Here is a 13,286-nt window from a genome sequence, read left to right on the forward strand (position 1 = left end):
GCCACCTCTCAGCCCGCCGGCGGCTGACACTGAGGCTGACATGCTTCGCCTCTTGCTGGACCCCTGTCTCCTCTCAACTTAAGATGTAAATGCAGACCAATAGTGCTAACCGTTCTGTCGCTGGGATACAACCCTCTGATTCCAGAGGAACAAGGCAGCTTCTGGGCTGTGCACATTCATGTCAGTGTCACTACAAGTGCGTCCATCCGTCTGTCTGTCCTGGGGTCACTCCAAGCACAGCACCTTGGGGAGCACCCTGCTCCGTGGGACAGTGTGTCTTGCACAATGTCCCAGCGAGGGTAATACCGGCCTCGTCTTCTGTCCCCTCAAACTCAGAGTGTTGACTTATGGAGCCATTGGGATAGGCTGCACCTTGGTCATCCCTCCAGAACACACGGGCCTTGTCAGGGCTGCTCTCTAACACGCGGCCCGGCCAAGGATGGATCTCCGCCTCCAACGTCTCTGTCTTTCTCACAAAGGCCTCCGCCTCCCCTGACACGCGGCACTGCTCCCGCATCCCGGTCCCCCAACCATGACGTGTCCTCCCGCCCTGGCGCCCCCTGTCCCCTGGCCTCCATTTCCCCCCAGGCCTTTTCTAGCAAAGCCCCTCCTTCCCGGGCCCAGCAGATCAAGAAGGCCTAAGAGTCAAAGCCAACACGACAAACCCGGGAGCCCGGGAGGCAGCTCGTCTTCCAGGGCCCGGCTGATGACGACGGAGAGCCAAAAGCAATCAAGTGGAAAGTGATTTCCTTCCAATTAGGAAAAACTGTCACCAGACGGCGTGCAATCTCTGTAGACAGATGTCTTACAGAGCGCCTTCCTTCGTTTTCTCTTCTGCTTCTCACAGCTCGCGGAAGCACGGCCGAGGGCCAGGGCTCTGCCATCCACACAGTCCCAGCGCCTACCTCAGGTCCCAGCGTAGGGAAGGCCCTCCCGGTGCAAATACGGGAATCAGTCACGCAGTAAGGGACTAGAACCTGAAAATGTCCTACCTGGAAAGCTGTGGGAGACAGCATAACCCGCCAACCCTGCGGGGTCCTCGCCTGTGGCCAGGGTGACTTAGCTGGGCCGCCGAGGCCATCTAGTGGCCGCACACCTACATCACGGGGCTGGTGGGTCCCTGGGATGGGTTACTTTGGAGAACCAAGGGCGGAGGAATCAGAGGTCAGTGGCAGTGGTGTTCTGCTGCGGCCCACGAGAGTTGGAAACCAGAATGGCAGGCACGTGGAACCAAGAGACAGCAGTTGTGCTCTGGGATGAGCGGGGGACACACTCAACGGGGCAAGGAGTCCCACTGGGTCTCATACTTGTCAAAGTTGACATCCAGCATGCCCGGCTTCTCCTGGCTGACTCGTAACAGCGGCGTGTCCAGCCGCCGGATGCAGTCCTTGTCCAGCGTTAGCGTCCAGTCTTGGAAGGTTTTCCGGACCAGTTCGTCGATGGCCTGAACCATCTGCTGGTAAGTGTGCGCACTCTCCTCTCCACTTCCGATGTGAGGCAGGAAGTGGGCACTGGAAAGACACTGAGGGGAGGGACAATAGGTGGCCGGAGCCCACGAGCCACCGTCCCTCGCTGTCCGGTCTCCCACACCACGCACCCACCAGGCCTGCGGCTCGCCAGGGAGGCCCGCTCTGACCACTCGGGGGGGGTCGCGGGGCCACACAGCAGTGTGAGAGGACACTGGGGCACGAGAGAGACAGAGTCACAGCATGAAAGGAAGCAGAGGTTCAGCTCAGCAAAAGTTGGCAAAGAAAGGATGTTACAGGATGTGAGGGTTGGAGAGGGACGAGGCTGAAATCCAGTATGAGCCCTTGGTCACCACGGTCCAAGCTCAGACACTGGGAAGACCCCTTATTCTCACCCAAAACCAATTACACAACACCAGGCCCCTCGGTAGCCTGCGAACTACATTCCCCAAAAGGCCTTTCAGGGGCATTTTCTCCTGTTTCCTTGTGCGGTTCTTGTAGCAGGACAAGGCCCTCGCGGGGCCTGTCCAGCTCTCTGGATCATGGGCTTGTACGTACTCCTCTTGGTGGCCCAGTTTCCTGGAGGCCGACCCTACTCCTCCTCCCCACCTCGATGGCCAATGCTTGCAAGGACCCGTGTCTGCCAACCACACGTGCCATCATGAGCCTCGGAAGCAGTGGCCCCCTCTCCCCGGCACTGGTGCTCCCCTCCCCCGGCCCCTCAGGAAGACTCTTGGGGAAACTCCGGGGGGGTCCCCCCACGCCCCACCCCTGCGGGCCTGTGGCACAGTGCACAACCTCCACGGGCTCCCCGAGCGCTCACGTTCATGACCCTGTCGATGCGATGCCGTAGGATCCGCATCCAGTATGCCTGCCCCGAGTACTGGGCCCTGTAGGGCTCCAGGTACAGCCACTTCTTGCTCAGCTCCCTGTTCACCAGGGCCAGCTCGCTGTTGAACAGCATGTAGAGATCCACCGCCTTCTTGTCGTAAGTGCGCTTGATGGCCTGAGGAAGGGGAGGAGCCTGACCACGGGGCCTGAGGGTCCCACCTCCTCCCCAGGCCAGTCCCTAGCCATCAGGACAGGGACACGTGGGGAGCAGAAGAAGTGGGGAAGGGCACGCAGGGGGCTGGGACTGAAGGGCGCACAGGGGGTGTGGGAGGGGGCGGGGCCAGGAGGGCGGTGGCACCTCCCGCGTGGCCAGCCTGTGGAAGGTGTCCAGCAGCAGCACTCCATGCTCCACATCCCGGACTAACTCAAAGGCAGAGGTGATCAGGTTCTGAGTCATCACCTCCAGGTCCTTGACTCCATTACGAAACCTACACCGGCAGAGGAGTGTGGGGACCGACGGGCAGCACCGCTGCAGGCTCAGAGGACAACCAGTGCCCTCTGTCCCCAAATAAGAATCCCCAGCGCCCCCCGAGGGCAACCCCCTCCACCCCATGCCAGGCACACGGAGCGTTAGGTGCGTTCATCGTCTGCGCCCCAGAATGACACAGTGCCACGGGTTCCATCGCTGGCTTTGTTAGACGAGGCGACGGGCCTGACGGAGGGACGGGCTGCCGGAGCCACCTAGCAGCACGCGGCCCAGGGGGACTCCAGCCCGGACCCTGCGTCTGAGCAGCGGCTCCTTCCTGTCCGGCTTTGCCACCCGCACGCGCTGCTCGGCCCTTGCCCCCCGCCTCCCTCCCTGCACCCCGCCCAGCAGCCCAGGCCCCCCCACCTGTTGTAGTCCTCATGCCAGGACGTGTTCTTCACGTCCAGGATGCCCCCGCGGACAGCCCGCAGCATATTGAGATACTTGTGAAAGATGTCCTCAATCTCCAGCAAGTTCCGCGTGATCTGGGGCCCCTGGGCCCCGAAGAAACAGGGGAGCGGAGCCTGCTGGCCATCCTCCCAGCGGGCGAAGTGGTACTGGCAGTCGCACACCTGAAACGAGGCCCGCGTGAGGGGGACGCTGCTCCCTCTTCTGACCTTGTCGGGCCTGGGCACTCCGGCCGGCTTGGAGTGTCGAAAACACCAGGGATGGGGCACCTGGGTGGCTCGTTGGGTAAGCCTGTGCCTTCGGCTCAGGTCATGATCTCAGGGTCCTGGGATCGAGTCCCGCATTGGGCTCTCTGCTCAGCAGGGAGCCTGCTTCCCTTTCTCTCTGCCTGCTGCCCTGCCTACTTGTGATCTCTGTCTGTCAAATAAATAAATAAAATCTTTTTAAAAATAAATAAATACAACACCAGGGAGGACCACCAGGAGCAAGGAGCTGCGGGAGGAGCTTTGGCCAACAAATGAATGGCAAGATACCAGGGCCCTGAGACAGGCAACAGTCTACACAGTCCCGGGAAAGAGCCTGCGGGGACCGCGCCCCTCCCGCCCAACCCCCCTCCCCAGCAGGGTCCAGAGCCCCCTAGAACTCTGCTCTGCCTCCCCCAGGTCTGCCCACCTCAGTGAGGTCCTTGCAGCGTTGCACAAAGGCGTCCACCTGGGCGAATATGCTGGTCTGATCCAGCACCCAGCCCCGGCTAGAGAACCTGGGTTCGCAGAAAAACAGACCAAATGCAGGCGGAGGGACGCCAGGGACCAGCCTCCCTCTGCAAAACTAGAACCAGGAGTCTAGGGAGGGGGGCTTAGAAAAAGGGACGCCGAGATGCAGCCCTCCTGCGGAACTGGGGAAAAAAGGCAAGATGAGCAGACTAGCATCTCCGTTCAGGAAGAAGGTTTGCACGTGATGGAATTTCGGGGAGGACGGTTACGAGAAGCAGCAGAACGGAGGGCCGGGAGCTAGGACAGCTATACCCAGAGAGGAACTGGGGACCAGGTCTAGGGAAGCGGAATCTGTAGGCTTTTGAAAAGTGCAAGGGAGAGGGGCCACTCCAGCCTGGGGAGGAACCGTGGGGGTTAGAGACGAGGCCGGGGCGGGCGGGGACCATGTCTCACTGGGTATGCATCTGCACGGCCTGCAGGTAGTGATCTTTCCAGGCCTGACAGCAGGTGATACAGCCCTGCAAGTCCTCCCTGCTGGAAGTGACGTAGCCCTCGAAGATTCGGTCCAGAGAGATGGCGTGGCAGCACAAGCGAATGATCTCATTGCTCATCTGCAGGAGGGACGGACAGCCCCTGCTCGCAGTCCGAGTCTCCCCACCGGCCTCAGGCCTCGGGTCTCAGCCCCCCAGGCTTGATTGCACGCCTGATATCCAGCAGGCGTGGGGGGGGGGGGCTGGGGCTCTACGTGCCCCCCCCAACTCAGCCCAGCTCACTTCCCAGTGAGCACTCAGCCTGGGGTCCATCCCCCCTGCCTCCCCCGCTGTGCTTCCCCCCTTCTCAAAGGCCGTCTTCTCGCCTTGGCTACCCCATCCCGAAGCAAGCTGTCCAGCCCAGGCCCCAACCTGGAGCATGCTAGGGTGGGAGAAGCAGGCAGAAGCCCACGGTCTCTGTCTGACCCCTGAGCCCTCCTCACCCCTTTCACCGCACACTTCCTACTGCGGGCGTGAACTCACTGCGTGAACTCCCGGGTCTTCAGCTAATCCGCTCGTGCCCCCTGCACCCCCCGCCCTGCACACACACACCTTCCGGAAGAGGGAGGTCAGCCTCTCCCGTGTGTTGTAGTGCGGAGAGTTGACCCAGATGATGCGGATGAGATTGATGAGCTTGGGGAGTTTACTGCAGATGTCCCTGGGCTGCATGTAGGCCAACTCCTGGTAGGGCTCCTTCAGGATCGACAAAAATGTCAAGTTCGACTGCGCTTGCCGGGAACCATCCTGGCAGTGAGGAAGGACAGGGAGAGCAGACTTGGACGTGGGCAAGAACGGGTTCAAAGCAAGCACCCCTAACCCATGGGGAGAGGTGGGTACCCGCCCTGAGCGGCCTCTCTCGAAACCTAGGAGCAAGCGTCTCAACTCTGCGGGGCCGCCAGACCTGGGCGCCCAGCTGTCCGCCCTCACTCGAGAGCTAGTTGCCACCATGATGTCCCTGTGACTCCTCACAGTGAGCCTGTCCCCCTGTTAGACCCCATTAGCTTGAGCTTTGTGTCCACTCCTCCGGTTCCCCAGCCGGTGTCAGAACCCCACCCGAGGTCTGTACTCACCAGCACCCCCACTCACCCCGTTTCACCCAGCCCCCTTCACCACCCTGTTCTCCACCAGGCTTCCAGACTTCTCTACCTGCTGTGGCTCAGCTCCCTTACCCCCCCACCCCGGCCGAGCGCCACATCCCGCTGGGGAGGGAAGCACTCCATCCCTCCCCACCCGCATTCTGCAGAGCACCCTGCCTGCTGCTGTCCCCAGCACTAACATAATCAGCTTGTCGTACTTGACTGAATTTATTTTTTTGTTGATATTTTATATGATGATGTGCCAGTCCATTCTTTTTTGTTTTAAGATTCCATCTATTTATTTGACAGAGAGAGAGAGAAAGCAGAAGCAGGGGAGCAGCAGAGGGAGAGGGAGAAGCAGGCTGTCCGCCAAGCAGCGAGCCCGATACGGGGTTCGATCCCAGGACCCCAGGACCCCAGGACCATGTGGCGAGTCGAAGACAGACACCCAACCGACTGAGCCCCCCAGGCACCCCTCGAATCTGTGTTTTGTGTATTTATCTTACAGTTCTCTTGGCTGACCACTATGGGTTCCCCTTTGACCCCGTGCCATCTGGGGGTCCTGCTTTGTGCAAGCCTGGTTTTCTGAGCCAGACTGTACGGCATGGGCTCACGGAGGATGCTCCGTGCGGGCTGGAGTCTCCCTACCTACCCCGTGAGCTCCCTGAGACCCCGCATCCCACCACGTTTGTACCCTCCCCAAGTGCAGGTCCAAACACTGGGGGCCCGCCTCTACCGTGGAGGACTCCACTGGCTCCCTCTGCTTGCACCCAACTAACAGCCGTCTCCACCACTATCCCCACGGTGCTAAGCCTCTGTCCTTGGGCCTGCTCACGCACCTGGATCTGCTGGGCCAGCTTCATAAAGGGCGCCAGGTAGGAGGACTTGGCAAGACGCAGGATGGACTCAATGTGCTTCACGCCATCCTTCACCAGCTGCTTACTGATGCCGGACAGGTCCATGCACCGGTTGCGCCAGAACTCAATCTCCTCCAACGGACCTAAATTTTCTCCTGTCTCCACAGACTCCTGGGCATTGAGCACCTCCTTTATCTGCCGGGTCCAGTGGATCATGGAGGCTGCGGGGGGAGAACGCAAAGCCCCTTGCACTTCTCTGTGCTGCTCCCCAGTCGTGTCCTTCCCTCTGCCACCAACTGACGACCAGCCCTCCTAACCCAGCCCCTTTCTCTGCATCAGGCCCTCTCCTCTCCCCGAGCACCCGCGACACCCTGGCACTGCCGGCCACTCACTCTCCAGCCGCTGTACCAGCTCCTTGTCCTTCACCACCACCTCGGGCGCCACGTTCATGGCCTCCGCAGGAATATAGAGCACGGTGTGCCCCTCCAGTTTGTACCGAGTATCTAAGGACAGGACAGGACCGCGGAAGTTCACAGAGGGGGTAAGTTCATGCCACCCCAGCCGCGATCACAGCTCACCAACTGGAGCCCGCTAGGAAGGTGGATTTCAGGAGACCCACCAAAAGAAACCATGACTCAGCATTTTTCGAGGCAGGGGTGGGGGGCGGGGGTTGGCTATCAAGAGGGAAAATGACAGAAGGCAAGAGGGAACCCTCACTGAGGTAAAATAAGAGATGATTGCAAAATAAGGTCAAAGAGCTGTACCATGTCCTCCACATTCTCTGGTGTGACACACGCCCTCTCCCCAAGAAACACCCCCCCACCTGCATCTCCCCTTACCCCACATGTACTCTTGGAAATGTCCAACTCTACTTTTGGGCAGGTCTAGCCCACTTTCTACAGCAGAAAACTGCATCTGTGCTGGAAGGCAAGTTCTGCTCCCTGAGCCACTCATTCAACAAGCACATATGGCGCCTTCTCTGCGCCACAGTGCATGGGTCCCCGGGATGAAGCTCCCACCCACCTCCTTTGCCCTCCTGTCGGCGTGACACCGGAGAGAAACGAGGCCCTTGAAGTTTTCTGCTCACCTGTCAGGCAGGCCAAGAATCTGTGCAGATGAGAAGCAAAATGATTCCGGATGCTCTCAGGCCAGGTCGTGTTTGTAAAGATCTGGGGGGCAAAGACCCCACTGAGCAGCCGCAGCAGGGCTGGGATGTAGGAGCCCCGCACGGTCCCAAACTGCACAGTTGCCTCAAAGTTCTCTGGGGTGATGGGAACCGGTGCGCAGCGAATGAAGTAGACAATCTGGTTCTGGGTCTGCGCGGAAGACAGTAGACGGGAGATCCGTCTCCAGCCCCCACATGGCACCCAGCGGAATCTGGGGTGCCCGTCAGGAATGCCTGGCTGAGTACTTCGTCCCATCCCCTTAGCCTATCCTGATCTTCGCTAAATGGAGCGTGAGGGGCTTCCTGTTTCTTTCGGGGACACAGTGGAGTCCATACCCAGACCAGCGGGGAGGAAATGCAGAGAGCGCGCCTTGAAGGTAGGGACTGTGTGCTCTGCCCTGCTTGACTCCAGGACCTCGCATGGTTGACTGGGATGTGTTAGATGCTCAGTGAATGTTGGGCGGGTTGGATGGAAGGAAAAGGATAGAATGGAGGAAGCCCTTTTAGCCATAGGAAGGGCAGGAACGAGAAAGAAAGGAGGTCAGAGGCAGCTGTCCAGGGTCTCCCATTTCGGTGGCACACCCCTGCCACCCAATGTCTCATTCACCCCACAGTCTGGTTTCTGGTGACTCTGTGTGGCTGGTGCCGGTGTTCACATTCAGAAACGGTGTGACCTTCCTGTTATCCCCTTAAAGTTCCTGACTTTTACATGCCTAGAAAAGATTCCTCCTGAAGATCGGATTCACTTCTCGTGTGTGCCTGCTTTTGTACCAATTCTTTGTAATTTGTGTGATTTTTAATAATGAAAATAAAGTACAAAGAAGAAATTTAATAATCACCCATCTTCCCACTACCCAGAGTTAAATTTTGGCATTCGAGGTTTTTTTTTTTTTTTAAGCTTAACACCATTATTTCTGTTAAAATGATATACATATGTAATGCCATATGATTTTACTCATGGATGGTATTTAAGAAACAAAACAAATGAGGAAACGGAAAAAAATGTGAGAGAGAAACCAAGAAACAGACTCTTGGGGTGCCTGGCAAGCTCAGTGAGAAGAGCAGGCAAGTCTTGGTCTCGGGGTCATGAGTTCGAGCCCCACGCTGGGTGTAGAGAGTACTCAAAAATAAAACCTTTAAAGTCTTAGTGTTTAGGGGCGCCTGGGTGGCTCAGTTTTTAGGTGTCTGCCTTCAACTCAGGTCATGATCCCAAAGTGCTGGGATCGAGCCCCACATCAGGCTCTCTGCTTCAGCCAGAAGCCTGCTTCTCCCTCTCCCACTCCCGCTGCTTGTGTTCCCTCTCTTGTTGTGTCTCTCTGTCAAATAAACAAAATCTTTAAAAATAAAAATAAACTAAACAAAAGTGAAGCCTTGTCATTTAAAAAATGACGTACATGTATTATAAATAACTGAAATACAGAAGAGGATTACAGCTAAACTGTCATCTAAAATTCCACCACCCGGACACCATGCTGTTCGCTTTACATAAAATGTTATTCTAGACATCTTTCGACAGACCGACACGTACAGAACAAATTAAAGGTCATTGCAGAATAGGATCGTGGTATTTTTTATTAAAAGTATTAGATTTAGGGACACCTGGGTGGCTCAGTGGGTTAAGCCTTTGCCTTCAGCTCAGGTCATGATCTCAGGGTCCCGGGATCAAGCCCTGCATCGGGCTCTGTGCTCAACAGGGAGCCTGCTTCTTCCTCTCTATCTCTACCTGCCTTTCTGCCTGCTTATGATCTCTGTGTGTGTGTCAGATAAATAAATAGAATCTTTTTTTAAAAAATAAATAAATAAAAGTATTAGATTTAGGGTGCCTGGGCGGCTTAGTTGGTTAAGCAGCTGCCTTCAGCTCCGGTCATGATCCCAGAGTCCCAGGATCGAGTCCCACATCAGGCTCCCAGCTCCATGGGGAGTCTGATTCTCCCTCTGACCTTCTCACCTCTTATGCTCTCTCTCTCACTCTCTCTCTCTCTCAAATAAATAAAACCTTTTTTAAAAATCTATTAAATTTAATTTTACTTGGGTTTATTTTTTTCTTTTCTTTTTAAGATTGTATTTCTTTATTTGACAGCAAGAGAGCGTCCACGAGTAGGGGGAGCAGCAGGCAAAAGCAGAGGGAGCTGTAGACTCCCTGTTGAGTGGGGATCCCAGGATCCTGAGTCAAAGGCAGATACTCCACCGACTGAACCACCCAGGCGTCCCTACTTGGATTTAATAGAATAAAGACTCCAGTGTGAATAAAACACAGGCATCACCGAGCTTCGATAAGTGTTTCTTCACCAGCGAGAGAGAAAAACTTCTTTCTAGGGCGCCTGGGTGCCTCAGTGGGTTAAGCTGCTGCCTTCAGCTCAGATCATGATCTCAGGGTCTTGGGATCGAGTCCCGCATCGGGCTCTCTTCTCAGCAGGGAGCCTGCTTCCTCCTCTCTCTCTCTGCCTGCCTCTCTGTCTACTTGTGATCTCTGTCTGTCAAATAAATAAATAAAATCTTTAAAAAAAAAAAAAAAGAACCTCTTTCTAAAGTCATATGAGACTACTAAAACTATTGAGGTTCAAGGCACCTGCATGGCTCAGTTGGTTGAGCATCCAACCCTTGGTTACAGCTCAGGTCACAAGCTCAAGGTCATGAGATGGAGCCCCATAGTGGGAGTGGGGTCTGCACTCCGCCCAGAATCTGCTTCTTCCCCTCTGCCCCTCCCCCTACTCGCACACTCTAAATAAATAAATAAAAACCTTTAAGAATTTTTGAGGTTCATTTTCCACTGCCCCTCAATGTGAGGTCCTAGTGACTGGCTGCTTTGAGAAACGAGGACACCAGCACCTCACCCCGGGGCTGCCTGGGCCTGCGCTGCGTGTGTTATTCTGTTATATTTACCCCCTCCAGCGGCGGCATTTGCATGCCACAGCATAACAGCAATGCCCGTGGTCATTTAGTACTGGTGTTTACTTAAATGAATTGAATGCTCGGAGATTCTCTATTCCTGTGTTCTTTATTTGGTTCATTTTTTTTTTTAAGATTCTATTTTTAAGTCGTCTCTCTACCCAACATGGGGCTCGAACTCACAACCTTGGGATAAAGAGTTGCGCAATCTTCCAACGGAGCCAGGCAGCCCCCCCTCCCCCCACCCCCATTTGGTTGGTGGCTGAAGGGACTAGATTTCCACTGATTACTTCATTTCTGTTTTATGCGGCAGGGTTCTTTCAAGGTTGAAAAGGACGACACACTTGTTGCCCTCGTATTTGACCATCCTGGCTGGGAATGAAAACATCGGGGGCCCACTGCCCCTCCTGGAGAACTCTGAGAGGCTGTTCTCCGGGAGGTCGGAGAAGTCTGCCACCAGCCTCCTCTCGGTAGACCATTTGCATTTTTGACTAGAGGGCTAAATAATTCTTTCCCCAATTTTTATTTTGAAAATAATTCCAACGCACAGAAAAATTGCAAGAAAAGTGTAGTGAACAACATTCCCGTCATCTGGATGCACCAACTGTTCACGTTTTGCCCCACGTGTGCTCCAGGGCGACTCTTACTCTCTCCCTCTCCCCAGCGAGCTATTAGAGAGTGAGATGTCGTGCCACACTGCACCCTTAAATATGCCAGCACACGGCCCCCCGAAATGAGGATCTTCTCCCATATACCCCACACTGTCATTACCACACTCAGAAAATTAAAATTCCTATAATGCCTTACACGATACACCAGACATACTCAGCTCTCCCAGCGGTCCAGATAACGTCGGCTACAGCTGTTCTCTGCCACCCCGGACCCCACCCAGGATCGCACGTGGTCATCTGTCCTCAGTCCCCTCGAATTCTGCAGTCCCCGAGCCTTTGTCTTTCCTCTGTGGCATTGATCTTTCCAACGGTCCAGGCTGGTTGTTTTCCAAAATGTGCCTCGATTTGGATTCCTCTGATTGTTCCCTCATTATTCGATGCAAGTTGAATATTCTTGGCAGGAAGGCCGCGTTGGTGATGTTCCTAAAGAATTAATTTCCCTGGAGTTTAGCGCTTGCCTGAGATGTGTGTTGGCATGACACGTCGCAAAACAAATTTCGCGGAAGGAAATACCTGCTTTCAAGCCCCGGATCCAGCTCCTGCTGCGGGTCTGGGACACCGTTTGTATCTTACCTTGAAACTTACATTGTTTCCTTCCTGGGCGCTCTGTATTAGATCACCCCATCTCGTTAACTTTTCCCTAATTATGTTGTCATTGGCTTTCTCTTCCCCACGCCCTGTAATTATCTCGAGCCTCCCTTCTGTGGCAACTCACACTCGAAGCAACAGCCGGTCAGTGCCTTGCTGTTTCTATCCCACGAAAACTCGCGAGCATGCGGCTTTATTTCCTAAGATCTGCAATCTCCCTTTTATCTCTCTCTCGTGTGGCAGCATTTCGTCTCTCTGTGTTTGAAAAATTGAATTCACGCCCTTAGTAAGTCGTACTGGAACCTGGTGCTGGTGGATTTCCTTCTGCTCCCCTGTTCTCTGCCTGCTTTGTTCCAGGTTTTCGCCCTCGATTTAAGACGCTTCCTGTTGCCATGTAATTTCTGCCCTCATGCTTGAGCAGCTCCGCAAATCCGTCTTGCTCTGCTCTGCCGTCTGCTGGATGACTCCTTGATGTCCCGCTCTGAGAGCCCAGTTCCTTCTCCCCACCTCGAGTAAAAGGGAAAGGACTGGGTCTTTTACGTCCTGTTCACTTCTCTCTAGTCTAAGAGAAATACATGACGGGATGGACAGGGGGTTAAGGCGCATCTCAGACAGTGTAAAATCTTTGTTAAAAATGCTTGGGCTCTTGGGTGGCTCAGTGGGTTAAGCCGCTGCCTTCGGCTCCGGTCATGATCTCAGGGTCCTGGGATCGAGTCCCGCATCAGGCTCCCTGCTGAGCAGAGAGCCTGCTTCCCTCTCTCTCTCTCTCTCTCTCTCTGCCTGCCTCTCCATCTACTTGTGATCTCTCTCTGTCAAATAAATAAATAAAATCTTAAAAAAAAAAAATACCTGGGCTCTTTCTCCCTTTCCAGATGTTGTTCAATGTCCAGCTGAAGTTCCCATCTTGCTGGGGGTCCACCATTTCCGTGGAGAGGACGGTGTCCCTAACTCAGTGCACAGACCTTTCATTGGTCACCCCCTTTTTACACTGATTAGATTAGATCACGCTTCTTCTCTACTCTTGGGTGTGTCCTTCTCTTTCTCTTTCCTCTTCCTCCGCTTCCTCTTCCTCCTCCTCCTTCTCTTCTTCTTCTTCTGGTTTTACTTCTTGCCCATTTTATCAAGAGTAATAATTTTTTAAGGAACTTTCAATGGACTGTCTTATCCCAATAGTACGGTGATCTTTTGGATACCCAAAAGTATCCCAGAAGTCCGTGATCTTAAGTATATTTCAGCACACCAAATAAATTTTCTTCAGCTTCATTAAGGCAGAATTGACAAATAAGAAGCTGTATATATTTAAGGGGTACAACTTTGTTTTGATATACATAAACATTGTGAAAGGATCACCACAATCAAGCTAATTCATATATCCAGCATTTCACGAGGTCCCATTGTCTTTTCCTGTGTGTGCGTGTGTGTGCGTGTGCAGTGAGAACACTTAAGATTCACCCTCTCAGTAAACATCATGTATAACACAGTATTATTTTTTCCCTAGATTCCACATATAAGTGAGATCCTACAGCATTTGTCTTTCTGACTTATGTCACCTAGTATAATGGGCTC

At 54.4% G+C, this 13,286-nt stretch overlaps 1 protein-coding gene across 2 annotated transcripts in view; it reads right to left on the reverse strand.

Annotated features, from left to right (window-relative positions):
- Positions 1-13,286, reverse strand: part of DNAH2 (dynein axonemal heavy chain 2) — an 81,104-nt gene that overhangs the window by 58,206 nt on the left and 9,612 nt on the right. Inside the window, exons 5-14 of one of the 2 annotated variants that reach the window (XM_059379815.1) lie at positions 7,495-7,723; positions 6,800-6,910; positions 6,390-6,628; positions 4,958-5,218; positions 4,398-4,555; positions 3,904-3,991; positions 3,190-3,395; positions 2,656-2,785; positions 2,290-2,472; positions 1,308-1,522 (exon numbers count right to left, since the gene is read on the reverse strand). In XM_059379815.1, coding sequence (XP_059235798.1) covers positions 1,308-1,522; positions 2,290-2,472; positions 2,656-2,785; positions 3,190-3,395; positions 3,904-3,991; positions 4,398-4,555; positions 4,958-5,218; positions 6,390-6,628; positions 6,800-6,910; positions 7,495-7,723 — 1,820 coding nt within the window. Of the gene's footprint in view, positions 1-992; positions 1,261-1,307; positions 1,523-2,289; positions 2,473-2,655; positions 2,786-3,189; positions 3,396-3,903; positions 3,992-4,397; positions 4,556-4,957; positions 5,219-6,389; positions 6,629-6,799; positions 6,911-7,494; positions 7,724-13,286 lie in introns of those variants that run through there. The other variant, XM_059379814.1, reaches the window with a different exon arrangement.

The sequence above is a fragment of the Mustela nigripes genome, chromosome 16 (genome assembly GCF_022355385.1).
Source record: "Mustela nigripes isolate SB6536 chromosome 16, MUSNIG.SB6536, whole genome shotgun sequence".
Lineage (NCBI taxonomy): Eukaryota > Metazoa > Chordata > Mammalia > Carnivora > Mustelidae > Mustela > Mustela nigripes.